Consider the following 14,848-nt stretch of genomic DNA (forward strand, 5'->3'; position numbering starts at 1 on the left):
ATAATAATAGTAGATAACGATCATTGGTATAATGCGGTTGAAATATTAGATTATTATATTAATGAGATTGTTTACGTACGTACGTAGAAACGCAAGTTTTTTTCTTTAAAAAAAAAAAAATTAAATGACATGGTACGTGGCTATAACTTAGAATCAATCGTTCGTTGCCACGTATATGATGCGAAAGCATCTTCCGGTATATTTGCTGCTAAATTAATAAACAAATTACTAAACCCAACACCATTGGTGGCGGTAATAAATATGTGATTAGTATCATAATCATGACAACATAGGATTTAATTACTAATTAGTTTATTGTCTTCCATGTTCACAAGTTTGGCTACTTTTTAAAATGTGAGCACTGCCTCTGCATTAAGTAAAAGTAAACCCACCAATCTCCAAATCCCACCTCTCTACAAATTAATTTTTTATAATTTATCTGTAAATTGAATGAAAAGCATAATATTTAGATTTAGGCTTGAAATTAAAGTATGACACTCCCCTAATTTATGGAGAAAAATTAAGCAAGTGGACCAATGCATGAATTTTTATTTTTGGACTAGGCACAAGTGCATATAATCATGCTTGAGGTATTGTCATGTGGATATCTTTTTTAACGGAAATTCAAATTTTGATTTATTATACTGTGAGACTATTTATTTTTACCAGACTCAACCTTTGTCGGTCGGCCAATTTAAGATTGAAGTGTATTTGAAGCTGCAAATAATATTTTAAAGGAGGCTGAAAATGGCCGAAGCAGTAAAATGAAGAGGTGATTTCGCTTTCATAATGTTTACTTGGGACGAAAATTGAAGCATAAAATATAGGAAATGATTGAGGCAGAGAAATTAAGGGAGCTTGAGGCTAAAACATGATGGCGTGAGGTTAATTAATTAATTAATTAATTAATTTCGGTAAACATCTCATACATACCCACTCCTCAAATGATGAAAACGTCAGGGTTGTGGACCCTTTGATGGAACACCAATTCGGATATATTACTAGTATATTATAAGGATCAAATATGATTTGGCTTCCTCAATTAATTTTTCATCAGGTTAAGTTAATATATTAAGATTCAAGCTAGTCGTGTTCCCTTGGTTTAAGATGAGAATGTTATAGAACAAATACATTTTTTTTTCTTAAAACGTAGATTAATAAAAATTAAGTACAACAAATAACATCAAAGTTGTATAATATGTAAGGTGAAAGTTGCAACATATTTAAAATTTGAATTAATAAATTCTAATATAACTATTTTTTTTCTTAGATGGAAAAATAAATTTGATAGGAGTAGAATGGTTTGCTCATTATTAGGCTATTAGCTCACCTCTCTTCCCATCCTAAAGCAAAACTCAAGTGTGATGGTTTGCACGGGTATTATGAAGTTATTTGATATCAAAACATGTAATATGGATTTTTTAAAAAAAATATTTAAGAATATATAACCAAACTAAACAAATGACTTGTCATTTTTCCCATTAAAAAGTCTCCAACAATTGACCAATTTACCAATAATCAGAAAACAAGTGGGGAATAAAGGAGCCAGGGGGGGCAGAAAAGAAGGAAGAAGGCTCTTGACTGAGTGGGTGGGACAGATCCCTCCGTCAATGACTTGCCCCTCCTAATATCTTCCTGACATCTTCACGTTGTGGAAACCCCAATCCTTTAAGTCACAAAAATGACATTCAACAATAACCTTTACTCTCAAACCTCACACGTCATGCCTTCTTACAACCACCCAAGAAGAAAAGAAAAGAAAAAACTTCTAATTTCTTGCACATAACATCATCATCACCATTCTCAAATAACAAGGCCTTGGTATTCACAAGAAGCTTTCCTCAAAAATTACAAACTTGTAGTGTGGATCATATATATCCCTATTAGTAAGGCAAGGTGAGGCCAGAGGAGAAGCTGATTCCGGCCAAGTTACAACCTTTCATTTTACAGTCAGGTAGTGGAATCCCTGACCAGTGATCTGTGTTTGGATGGAATGAGATCCACATGATGTCCCAAAGGCCTTCCCAATTGGTTACCAGAGATGCCCTGATCACTCCATTCCTCTGCTCCAGGCAACCCATCATCACCCCATAAACCCTAGCTATCTTCTTCATCACTTCGCTTGGTGCTTTTGATATGAATTCCCACTCAGTCCCTGTTTTTCCCTTCACCCCCCACATCTCTATCCCCTTCAACATCCTCCTCTTCCCATCTCTTCCCCCTCCTTCTGATTCCACGATCATCATGTACCCATCACCGTACACGTGTAACCTGTCTATCACGTTCCCCCAGCTGAAACCTACTCTCATCTCTCTGTCTCTCTCTTCCTCGCCGCCTCTTCTCTCGAATCTTGGCCGGACCACCACTGGATACTCGCACTCCGATGTGCAGGCCACCAGCACGCTGTCTCTCCGACCGTTGACTACGTTCAGGAATATGCGCTCGTCTCCTTCTTCCTGGCTTACCTGGTTTCCACGTGCGGAATTGTTGCCTCTGTTTGCTGTGCCTTCTTCTGCTTCGATGGACTTCCATGTGTCGGTGATGGAGTTGTACACGAAGAGGATCGGGCGGTTATCCACGAACTCCGCGAATATGAATCTGAAATGGGCCGACCCGGGTGGGCCGGTCACCAGCTTCATGCCTGATCTTCTCCAGGAGGAGGTGCCGCGAGGGCCCAAGGGACTGGGAGGGATTCTCTTAACGGTCATGGTGACTAGATTAACCGCAATAACTTCCCTCACGGTGTTGGAGGCGAAGAGGAAGACGTTCCCGGAGGCCGTCAGGAAGTAGAGATCTTCAGAGTGGAAATGGATAGGCTTCAGGAGCTCTGCGATCGGGATCCGGAACCATCGGTCGGAGCGGTCGGTGAAACCGTGGAGGACCGCGTCGCGAAGCCACCGTTTCTTGTAGACGAAGAGCCACGCTGTGGAGCTGGACCGCGAGTTACACTCACGGACAAAGCTCTGATCGGAGATGATGTCGGAAAACGATTTGCTGACCAACTTTAAGCGAATGATTTCGGGTAAAACCAGCGAGAGAAAGATGTTTTGCACAAGCTCAGATGGGAGGAGACAGAGGCCAATAGCATTCGGCGTTGAATTCTGATGATCTTCCATGAAAAGAGTCACAGAATTCCCCTGTCACTGGCACTTGATGCGAGAAATTCTGAGAAGGGACGGCTCAAAATGTTGCATATATAGTGGGAATTTGAAAGGGATGTTTGAGTTTGTGCGTGTTCTGAATTATTATGATTTGGGGGAGCAAAAAGACAACCCAAAAGGAGGAGCTGATAACTAGGCAGAAAGGACAGTGACTCGGAAAGTTTTGGAAAGAAGGGTGATCGCTCGTCATGGGGCGGTGTCATTGGTAGAGACACAAGGGAGTTTTTAAAGGCAAAAATTTTTTAGTATAAAAAGATAACGTTGGACTTTGTGGTTGGCCAAATGTGGAGAGTAAGTGAGAATGAGAACACGAAGGATTAAGAATTAATTAATGATGCATTGCAAGAATGATTTTGGAGGTAGGTGCAGCTAAGCAATTAGGAACTGGAAGCAGAGCACGAGCAGGAAGGAGCACGCCTCCACTTCCCAGTAGTGTTTTTTAGTCAATTAGCTTTAGGCAGGAGTCAGGCTGCCATTGCGTTTACAAGAGACAAACCTTAATCAAACAATTTCTTTTTCTTCAAGACTCACTCACTATTTAATATATTAGTGATCTGAATATTGTTAGGTGGAACAGGGCATGAAATTTTAGGCAGACTTGACGCACCGCACACTTCATTAGTAAACCCTACTTATTATGTAATTTATTTTCAACAGTTGACACAAGAAAGCTCTAGAGGATCCATATCATCCATTCAATTTGTGTGTGGTCACCAGATTTTTTTTGGCTAATTATGTATCCCAGGTTTCCCTAAGAATACGGAATGTGATTTTATGTGTATGTGTTGCATTACTCAAACGGCAGCACTCCCAGGCATAACATTCTCAAGGTTTAAATAGAAAATGCTTCACACTGAAAAGAAGGATCGGTTCTGATAGATTTAACGCGACTGTCTCCGTCATTTTCAGCAACGTTATGAAAGAAAACGAGGCACACGACAAAATTAACCGGGCTCTCTGTGAACTATATATTGGTTGGTATGTGAGCTTCGTGCTAGCAGAATTACTAGAAATCTTAATGGCTTCCCATCACAATCAGAGAACATGCAAATCAGATAAAATGCATCTAATGTATTTGTATAGAATGATTCGATATAATCTATAAGGCAGGATGACATTGGCTTAAGAACACAAGATACGACTAGTGGAAAGAAGGGGCAGTCAGACATGTAAATTGAACTTCATACTCTCGGAGTTCTATAGATATGACTTGCCAAAGCATCAGGACTCGCTCAGGAAGAGATACGGCTACTAGTTTTGGGGTCGCGAATGCTATCTGTTTCTATTCTAGAACCGGAAGATGTGGCATTGGCCTAAAGAGGATGTGAAAATGGTATATCACTGCACAGGAGGAGCACTTGAACCTGCTCCTTCATTAAAACTTCCTTTTGTCTGATCAATGCACTCGCCAAATCTTTAGTTCCGGACTACTTTTCAGTATATTAGAATGGCATATCCATACGATAAACCATGACTATTGGTATGGCTATGGGGAAAATACCAAATGCATTAGACCAATGAAGGAAAATGCCTTTAAAATCATCTAGAATCCGGTAAAACTTGAGGATACCCTTGGACATGATGCCAAAAATTCGCATCTTATACGTCAATATAATCCCTAAAAAGGCCATCAAACATACTTTTACATCTCTGCCTTGAATTCTGTGACAAAAAGTCCAAAACAATGGCTTATCTCCCGACTTACCCTTAATTTCATCAGCCTGAGAACCTATTGACCCTCAATTTTTTATGCCGGTGAAGGGACTATCAGGGTGTCACTAACATTGTGTTTTGATTACAACGAGAAACAAGAAAACCTCTGCATTATGGCTAAAAGCTAGCTGTGAAACTCTCAAACAATTACTCTGACACTACTGCTTCTGCTCAACGGCAGGCTGTGTTGCAATATCACATAACAGTAACTCACTAGCCATAAATTTACTAATTAAGGTTAGAGTAAGTTAAATCACTGATTAAATGCTTTACATCAAATCACAGTGTAATATGGCTGGCTTGAAAGATAACACAGCAAGCTTATAAGATAATGAACAAAGTTGTCAGACGCTTAAGGCCTGCGATCATCATCACAGATAATCCCATTTCAGACCATCTATTTTTTCGTAAGTAGCAATAGTAATAGAACCTAGTACATCTACCTCTCCCCAACATTACAACTTGTCCTATCAGCATGACATCACGCAATATCATGTTCAGAGTTAAAGACGAACAGGAAAAGACTACAGAATCTCTTAAGATTGGGAGACCTGAAGTGACTAAGTCATCAACACTTGTCAAGAGAAAAATTATGGAAACATTATGATCGATTTCACAACTGATTAATACCTCCATATAACCTCATAGCAAAGTCCACCCGAACCCCAAATTTGTTCAGGATTACCACAAGGAAGCCCTCCCGCTGAGAAAAAGAGTACCTTAAAAATCCGGGCAAAGAAATGATCCTTCATCTAGAAAATCTTGATCTGATGAAACCTAGGCTACCAAACAAACTCAGAGAGAAGGCAAAGCGAGAGAAGTAAACTATAATAATAGCAGAACATAACCCTACCGAAACAAATATTTGTCACAATGCAACAAAATTTTCTAAAATCGTTACTAAAGATAAGACCGCAAATAGACCGCTTAAAAATGAAATCCTGACAAATAATAGTACAAATGCTCATACAGATGCATGTTTATTATGCATGCCCATTCGTTGATTCTCATCCGCCAAATCATCATCATCATGATTATTCTCAACATCTGGCTGCTTAGACACCAGTGCATCACGCTGTGGTGGAGCTTTGGTAGATCGAGTAACTGACTGTTGATAAAGAATTCCCCCTGCAATAGTAAAAAGCAGACAAACCAAACCGATTGGGCTGGCATGCTTATCCCAAATAACCACATTAATGGCTACGGTAAGAAACTTATTGACCACTCCGGTGACAGTAAATGCTGTTGCAGAAACAGCTTTTCTAGCTGCAAAGCCAAAGAAACTGATGAGCAAACCAAACACGCAAGACAATGATACCGCAGCAAATGCTGTACGTTCGAATAAATGGCCTGAGTTTGATCTCAAAGCAGCGAAAACTTCAAAGTTCTCTCCCGTCAGAAACCAAAATATCGGAGCCATCATCAATGACAACAAGTTATTGTACAGAACAAACCCCCAAGTGTTCAATCCAAGATTCATGACCATATGTTTGATATACACCATCTCAGTAGTAATTGTTATCAGATAAGCAAACGCCCACGAATAAGCAGTCAGCGAAAAAGCAGAATCAGTGGCCACATACCCTACAGCTCCGCCCAGAATGATGACAAGCGACAAGAATGTGAGCTTCGAAGGGCACGGTTGCTTCCGAAAAGTGGTGTCAGCCACAGCAACCAGAAGGGGAGTCAAGGATCTAAACACTATGAAAGTGTCGACATTTGCGTGACGGAGAAGATTCGTATTGGTAAAGATTGCCAGATAAAATACCAAAGCAGCAGGCAAAAATTTCTTGGCAGTTTCCAATGTGAAAGGATCATGGTGTAAAAATCCCAACTTCCCCAGGACCCATACCCCAAGTGCGGAAGTCAGATACTGCAATGCAGTTAAAAGGCCGGGGTAATTGAACATAGTGATAGCATACTTGTTTATGATGGCAAGCAAGCTGGAACAGAGTGCATACCCAACCACGAGGCTGCTCGTGGTGTAGTACTGCTTGGTGGCATCGAATCGAATCGCCGACATAACGATACTATTTCACCAAATTCACCTCCAAATGACACACAATCCTGGGGAAATCAGAGACTGAGCAGTATGAAGAGCGTAGAAATCAATTGAGAAGAGATACAGCACGGGATCATCGCGGAGGCTTGATTCTGGGTATTCACTATTCACGATATAGGTCGATTTGTAGAAAAAAGATCGAGAGGTGAAATGGGATGGGGCACAGAGTGCTAGCTAAAGATGAGGGAAGGATTGAATCACCGACACAAAGATGGACGCAGATCTTGACGAAAAAGGAGGAGAGATAATGAGAAAATCAGGATGAGTGAATGAAATGAAACGAGAGAGAAATCGTACGCACGGTAATAAAGACGATATTGATTGAAGGGAGAGAGAATGAGAGACGCGGGAGCAAGGCAAGCGTTGAAAGTGAGGACTGACTACGGAGGAAAGAAGCAGAGGCAGGAAGGGAAGAGCCAATGAATGGATAGAAAAGGCGCGCCCGGACCACCACGACATCGTTTGGGAAATCTTGTTCTGGGTCCGGGTCCCGCAAAATCAGGCCCAGCCCATCCTAGTAAACTATGTCTCTTTATTACCCAGTCTCAATGTAAATGAGCCTGTTAGAATCGCCACAGGGCAAGGGGGACGTGCAAGGCCCCTAGTCCCCTACAACACATTTTTTTAAAAAAAATTAAAAGTAGTTATATTTGAGTCACAATCGAGTATTAAACATATAAACAAAAATTTTATTGAAGATTTGAATCTTAACGCGCTACGTTATAAGAAACTAACCCATTATGCAAGACATCCTTGTTGGTGACCCGCAGGCATTGATTAGAAATAAAGAGGGAGGCTGCACAAAAGGCTTCATATTTAGGGGTGTTTGGATATCCAAATAATCACCTTTTAAAAGTATTTTTTTTCGTAAATCGAGATAAACTTCTCCACATATTTACTCGTATACTATAAACACACTCTAAAATCATTAGATTTTGATCTTACCACCAAAACACCCCTTATACTCATCGCCTTATAGTCTAGTGGGATAAATCTATCTCAAATATTAACTAACTAATTAGATATAACACTACTTGAAAAAACAACTATTCTGCTTAGAAATATCTTTGAGTGAGAGGTTGTAAGTTCTACCCTATTTTTAGAAGTGAAAAGTTTTTAACTTTCAAACCAAAGAATTGATGCAGTAAGTATAAAGCGGAGGCAAATGATGATTGAATTTTCTGTTGGAATAATAATTGAATGAGTCACATAATAATAGGGTATGTGGATCCATGGCTGCTACATGCCTGCTGCATCCACATGGGAAACACACTGTGCCGGGCAAGGTCCGAAAGACAGAGAGAGGGGTGTTTTTTTGTTTGTGTGTATGGAGGAGATACAGTGATAATAATAGAGGCATGAGTGCTGGTGGTTGCTCTAATATTATAGATACATGCTACCTTCAGTACTCAATATAAGAATTAATTATCTAATTTGAATAGATTAAATTAATTATTTATAATAAATAAGTGTTATATCTTTAAAATATTCTTACTAATTAATAGTCATTTGATGAGACACTTAATATGTACAACTAAGACTATAAAGATTATCTTTTAAAAAAAAGATAAATATGAGAGATAAATAGAATGAAGTTTTATATTTAAAAACAAATAAAAATCAAGCTAGTTTTTATATTAAAAAAACAGTACTAACATTACATTTATTTATAGGCATTAATTACAATTACAACACATATCATCTCAAACGCAAAGATAATGATCTTCTCTGAGTGAATAGTAGTTTGTGATTGTGCTAGCTCCACCATTACCTTGCAGCAGATCATCAAAACAAAACTATTCGTACCATTTGCCAACACATCGAATCTCCTTGTATAATTAATTAATTCATAGTAATGCACACATACATCCAAAGGGTGCATTTATTATGTTTTCAATTTTCTTTACTTTTGTAATATTGCTGCTTTATAAACTAATCACAAACCCGTACACACACACATCATATAGTTAATATTTATATATATATATATCGCTTTAAAAAACTATAAAAATCACTACAAAACCTTGAGAATACCTTTGAGAATATAAAACACTTTAGTATAATAGGCTATCAGATCAAAACCAAAACTAGTGAGGATATTGCTCAAGTTAAGCCCCTCGAGGTCAGTTTCACTATATACCAAGACTATATAAAACATTTTTGCTTTAAGCTATATACTGTTATATTATATTAATTCACATGAATCATATATGTATCATAATTACTTTATATCTCTCAGAAAAATACCATATTATATGGTGAGGTTTGTGTTGTGTGTGTTCAGCGGGGCCTTCTACTACCTCTTTTTTCTTCTTCTTTTCTTCACTTTAAATAGTCATGGTTGGCTGTAAACGTAAGCAGTCAAACATACACAACACACACACACACACAATCTAAGCTATATATCAATGAAGAAAACACCCATCAACGTTCAAAAATACGTTATACTGTTAATTTGTGACAACAATATATTACGACCATGCACACCATAGTACATATAGAAATACTAAGCTTACAAGCAAGCTTAATAATGTATATATGTGAAGCTGTTTCTTCTTTCTCTCTCTAACCTAGCTAGGGCTTCTAAACCAGTTAATTAAGCAGCTAAAGCTAATCTCAGTATCGATACATATATATAAAGGCAACACGACTCTCACTAAGTGATTTTTTCTCTGTTCTAGGCTGCCGGAGCATAGTCATAGTCGCCGTCCCCGTCGCTGCCGTCATCATCGTCTCCATCTCCTTCAAACTTGGGTCTGGTTTGAGAAGCAAACAGATCTTGCAGTTTATAATAATCAGGCAAGGCAACATCACCATGCAGCCTCAAGCACTCATCATTACTCTGATGAACGACCGCCATTTCTGCACCAGAAAGCTAGAACTGTACCAGCCACAATATAAGGCACAGCAAAAGATATGATGAGCGCAAAAGCTTGAGTGATTCTAGTGGCAGCAGAGAAATGATGAAGTTATATATAGATTTTCATGTCAAGTGGCTTCTGTTGTCTTGTTTTGTTGTGATTAGTGACTGCAGAATTTTCTTTTACGAAAGAATGACATAATATAACGACATTTAAAAAGCCAAAAAAAGAAAGAAAAAGAAAAAAGCAGAAAAAAGAAAGAAAAAGAAAAAGGGAATGGCATCATCAGATCTGTTCTACGTGGGGAAAATACTCTTTCCAATCGTAAATTTACAAACTAGGTAATTAACTTATAAAGATTAAAATGTGTATTGATTTTCTAAATTACCTCTTAATCATTTGCATTAGATATTACTTCCTTGATGAAGATCCTCTTAATATGTGTGTCTGAAATTAATAGGAAGAATTTAATTAAAAAAAATAAATTTGAGAGATGAAATAGATTATTTGGAATCCAAACTAATCATCTTGCTTGTTCTTGCATTTAAGATTGGGAGAGTAGTTAAAGTACCATTTTCATTGATTAAAAACTAATGAAATTGCATTATCTTGACTCAATAGTCTCACTAGCCCCGTCCTAGGAGAATATCTTAACACGCGCGAGGGGATATTCTCAAACTTGGGGAATGCCTGAAAGAATATCTATAGTACTGTACTATTGTATTACTATTCATGAATTGAAATAAAAAAGATAAACTTAAATAAAGGAAATATGGCAACATATTTTTGGCATATTCTAGGCTTAAAAGTGCTTTAGGTGCTGTTCCATTAGTTTCTTCCACCTGTTTATTGTTCAACCCCACTTCCCAATTCTCATATTTGTTTGCTTGCCTCTTATCATGATCCTCTCATTTGTCTTCGTTTCCACTTTTATGTCACTTTTTTTCTCATAAAATTTTGTGTCACTTAACCATTGAAAGTTTTATTCTCTAAAATGGGGACGTTTTAAATGCTTGTTTTATTTTATCTGTCATCTATAAATAAACTACTTTACGAGCACCAGAACAACACCTACGCCAAATCTGATCAATTTCACTTTTTCAAAACAACAACTGCTTCAGTTTCTAAAACACTTATCCTATATTAAAATAAAAACCTAATTTGACACTATATTGATTCTATACGTAAAACTTATTTTACATATTTATCAATTTCTTCTCCAACTTAATCTTAGTGATATTCCCTCAACAATAATCAAGTAAAAAGAGAAGAAAGAAAATTAGAAAAAGAATAGAACATTTTAAAAATATATATATTATATCAACTAATTTAACTAGCATCTTTAATCTACTTAAATTAGTTAATTAGATTTACATTAAGGATGAGAAAAATACCATTGAGGACAAAATAATCCATTTTCTATAGTTCACATGAGCGCACAAGTAACAAACATTAACTTACAAATGATCTAAGTCTAATCTAATCACCCTTAATACTACCTCCGGTCCTAATTATAAGAGCCAGTTGACTAATTTAAAGAAATTAAGAAAATAAGTTGAGTAAATTATTTGTCCTAAATAGGTATTGTTTTTCCTAAAATATCCTTGCTAATCAAGTATATTGATTAGAACTATCATTGTTAGAAAAACTACTTTGGAAAAAACTTGTATAAATATAAGAGACAAAGTGGATTGAGGTCTTATATTTAGAACCAAAATAAAAATCAAATAGGGTCTTATATTAAGGACCGGAAGTAATAGTAAATAATCTGAAAGGTATCACCCCATTCCGACGTATGCAATAAGCTAAATCATGAGTCCACTAATACGATGACCCCACCTTCCTTTTTGGGTCCAAGGCAAGGGGAATTCGATCACAGCACAACACGACATCTAATGACTAACTTCTCACTCAAGCCATTCATGCAGTTGAAAATTCGTAAATATGTCATAGGAAAATTAACATTATCCACAACTACCATAGTTCAGTCAAGTAGGAAGTTGAGAGCCATGAGGTCAATTTTATCCATGACAGAATCTGAACACAAATGGCATGGCTCTGCTGATTCAGTAACATACAACAAAGTCACAACTAATAGAGAAGGGGGGAAATTTCCATTAATTCAGCACCTCTTATCTATTAGTACCCTACTCCTTGGAAGATTTGTTGATCAGAGATTTGTGGATATGAGGAATCACACCTCCCCCAGCAATTGTTCCTTTTATCAGCGTATCGAGTTCTTCATCACCACGGATCGCAAGCTGTAAATGCCTGGGAGTGATACGTTTAACCTTCAGATCCTTGCTGGCATTCCCCGCCAGCTCCAATACTTCAGCGGTTAGATATTCCAAAATAGCGGCAGAGTAGACAGCAGCTGTTGCTCCCACTCTACCATGTGCTGTGGTTCTCGACTTCAACAGCCGATGGATCCGGCCAACTGGGAACTGCAGTTCATATGCAAAGATATAGAAGGATAGATGAGACAAGAGCATATGGTGCCTTGAGAACTATAAGAAAAATGGTCCAATGCAGTTGAAAAAGCTTACTCCCTCGTCAAAAAAGTGAAAGTTGATTGAGAAAGAAGCACTAGGGTTTAAAGGTCTTCCACTAATCACAGGAACTGGTGCCCTTTCCTCAATACATGTTTCTTATTGAGCACAGTAGCTCTATAGTTGCATTAGGCCTCCCAGAAATAATACCATTCCAATAAAAAAACCTCTATCAAAATGTGGAGGGGCGGAATCATGTAAAGCAAAGCTATCAGAAAGAGTTGAAAACTCTTGATCACTGATGAGGTCATGAATTTCAATAAACTATCTAACTCATCTAATTACTGCTTAATCAGATCGGTGAGATTCATTATCTTGGCAATGGTCCATAGAAATTCAAACTAGTAAGTACATTCAAATGGAGAATATTCCTCTGTATACCCACTCAATTAGTCAAAAGGCATAAAGGGCCGCGTGAAATTGGCAGTTGTTAATGTTTACGGTGACTTGCTGACATCAGCTAGCAAGAAATGACTTCAAACCGAATGGGCTTCCCAAAGCAGGGCCTCCAATAACATTTAAGGCAAATGAGCCTAGGATGTAGCTATGGTTAACTTCATAAGTCAACAACAAAAATGGTCTGCTGACTATTTCTGTATTTCATATCACAGTCATACAAACTTTTCTAAGTATTCTCTTGGCCCAAAACTTTCCTACGAATAAACGATCAAAGACATTAAAAAAAAAAAAGAAAGGAAAAGGTAAGTAATGTATGTATGTCGTGAATCCAAGAGACATAAGTCATGCAAATATGATGCTTTACTAAGAATGTACACTCACGAACACTGAAACGGAAAGGAAATAAGAAACAGCGTGCACAACTCGTGTGTGTAAGCTGCATGAAAGTTGATGGATTAGCCTAAAGAAGCAAACAAATACAACATTTTCAAATGCACCCCCTGGACCTAATAGCAACTATTTATGAAAAATCAACATTCAAATTCAAGAGTTCACTTGTTGAATTTGTGCCCTGTTCAAATTGTACGGAAGAAATGGATTGACAAAAAAAAAAAAAAAGTTTTACTTTTTAGCCGTGCGAGAATTTAGCGAAACTTCCACAGAACAAAGCAAACATACGAACAAGACCCATAAATTTCCAGAACAAATAAATCACATATTTCCCGGGAGGAACAATGTTCAGATTGCAGACAGCTAAAAGAAGACATCAACTCAAGAAAATCAAAATGAAGAAAGGAATCGCAAAAAGCCGGAGATCTAGACGAAGAAAGAGAAAGACCTGAAGTCCGGCACGAGAAGAGCGAGAAGTGGGCTTCTTCTTGTCCTTGTCTTTGTTGCCAGTGGCGGCCGAGGTCTTGCCGGTGATTAAACCCTTCGCGCCCTTCCCCGACATTTTTTCCCGCCAAAAGAAGGGATAGAGAGAAGTCCGATTTTAGAGAGAGAGAGGTCGCTGGTCTCAAGTCTCAACTCTGGGGCTGAGTTTACGAACGCACGCGTCGGATTTGAGGGAGATGGGAAACCCAATTTATAGAGCCCCTCTTGACTGACCTTCTCTCACTCTGCAAAATGCAAATCACATATTCGGTATTTCAGCTCATTTTTCTTTAATATTTTCGCTTAAATAAGTAATAAAAGCTTAATTTGAATTAATAGCAGTATCTGATATGATTTGGGTAATACTATTTGATTTTTATATTGATCCTAAATATAAGACCTAAATTCATATTGTTGATTAGCAATGATATTTTAGAAAAACAACACCTATTTATTACAAATAAATAACTTAATTAGTTTTCTTAATCTACTCAAATTAGTTAACTAGTTCTTATATCAAGGACTTATAAATGCTTAACTCAGTTTAACGTTTAAGTTGTGAAATAAATAAATAACATCCTTTTTATCTTGGTCTAAATTTAAAAAATAATATTTTAAGGCTTAACAATTCTTTTCTTCTTTTGGCTAGAGTCATGCATCAGAATATAGTAAACCTTAATCAATCATATGCAGAAACAATAGTCTTTCTCGAGTATGTCATATGTTAGACTTGAATCTTATCAACTAATTAGTCATGCGACCAATGAGAAAGAGATAATAAAAAAGGGACTAAAAAAGAAATACAGCAAGACCCCTGTATTTGAAATATTACCTCAATTCTCAAGAGCTAGTTGACTAATTTAAATAGATTAAAAAAATTAGTTATTCTAAAAATATCTTGCTAATCAATTATATTAGTTAGAACTATCATTTAATAAAACATTTAATATGTGCAACTATTACAAAGACTATCTTAAAAAAAATAAATAAACATGAGACACAAAATGAATTAGTATCTTATATTCAGAACTAAATTAAATATTAAATCAGTTTTATGTTAAAGATAGAATGTAGTAATAATTTAATTACGTAAAACTGCCTCAGGGGCTTTTTGTTTTTATTGACATTTTGCTCTTGGTCATCGTACAAGTCACAGAGAAACTATCAAGTGCTAACGCTAATGACTCTGTTAGTAGATCTCTCGGCGAATCAATCTCACTTATAACTTTA

The 14,848-nt window shown here is 37.1% G+C and overlaps 3 protein-coding genes across 3 annotated transcripts; all 3 read right to left on the reverse strand.

The window, feature by feature from the left end:
* Positions 1–1,472: 1,472 nt before the first annotated feature.
* LOC114713406 (uncharacterized) lies at positions 1,473–4,745 on the reverse strand. The gene has a single exon (XM_028898043.1). The coding sequence runs from the start codon at positions 3,114–3,116 to the stop codon at positions 1,884–1,886; it is 1,233 nt and encodes a 410-aa protein (XP_028753876.1). The 5' UTR covers positions 3,117–4,745; the 3' UTR covers positions 1,473–1,883.
* An 849-nt stretch (positions 4,746–5,594) lies between these two features.
* LOC114713407 (GDP-fucose transporter 1) lies at positions 5,595–7,296 on the reverse strand. Its single transcript, XM_028898044.1, has one exon. It carries the CDS (start codon positions 6,895–6,897, stop codon positions 5,839–5,841), a length of 1,059 nt encoding a protein of 352 aa, XP_028753877.1. The 5' UTR covers positions 6,898–7,296; the 3' UTR covers positions 5,595–5,838.
* Positions 7,297–11,690: 4,394 nt separating this feature from the next.
* LOC114713361 (probable histone H2A variant 3) lies at positions 11,691–13,809 on the reverse strand. The gene is made up of 2 exons (XM_028897995.1): positions 13,584–13,809; positions 11,691–12,241 (listed from the first exon to the last, which is right to left on the reverse strand). Exons 1-2 carry the CDS (start codon positions 13,695–13,697, stop codon positions 11,945–11,947), a joined length of 411 nt encoding a protein of 136 aa, XP_028753828.1. The 5' UTR covers positions 13,698–13,809; the 3' UTR covers positions 11,691–11,944.
* Positions 13,810–14,848: the final 1,039 nt, after the last annotated feature.

This window comes from Neltuma alba, unplaced genomic scaffold (assembly GCF_004799145.2).
Source record: "Neltuma alba isolate B1F8T4 unplaced genomic scaffold, ASM479914v2 tig00011424_pilon, whole genome shotgun sequence".
In the NCBI taxonomy this organism is placed as follows: Eukaryota; Viridiplantae; Streptophyta; class Magnoliopsida; order Fabales; family Fabaceae; genus Neltuma; species Neltuma alba.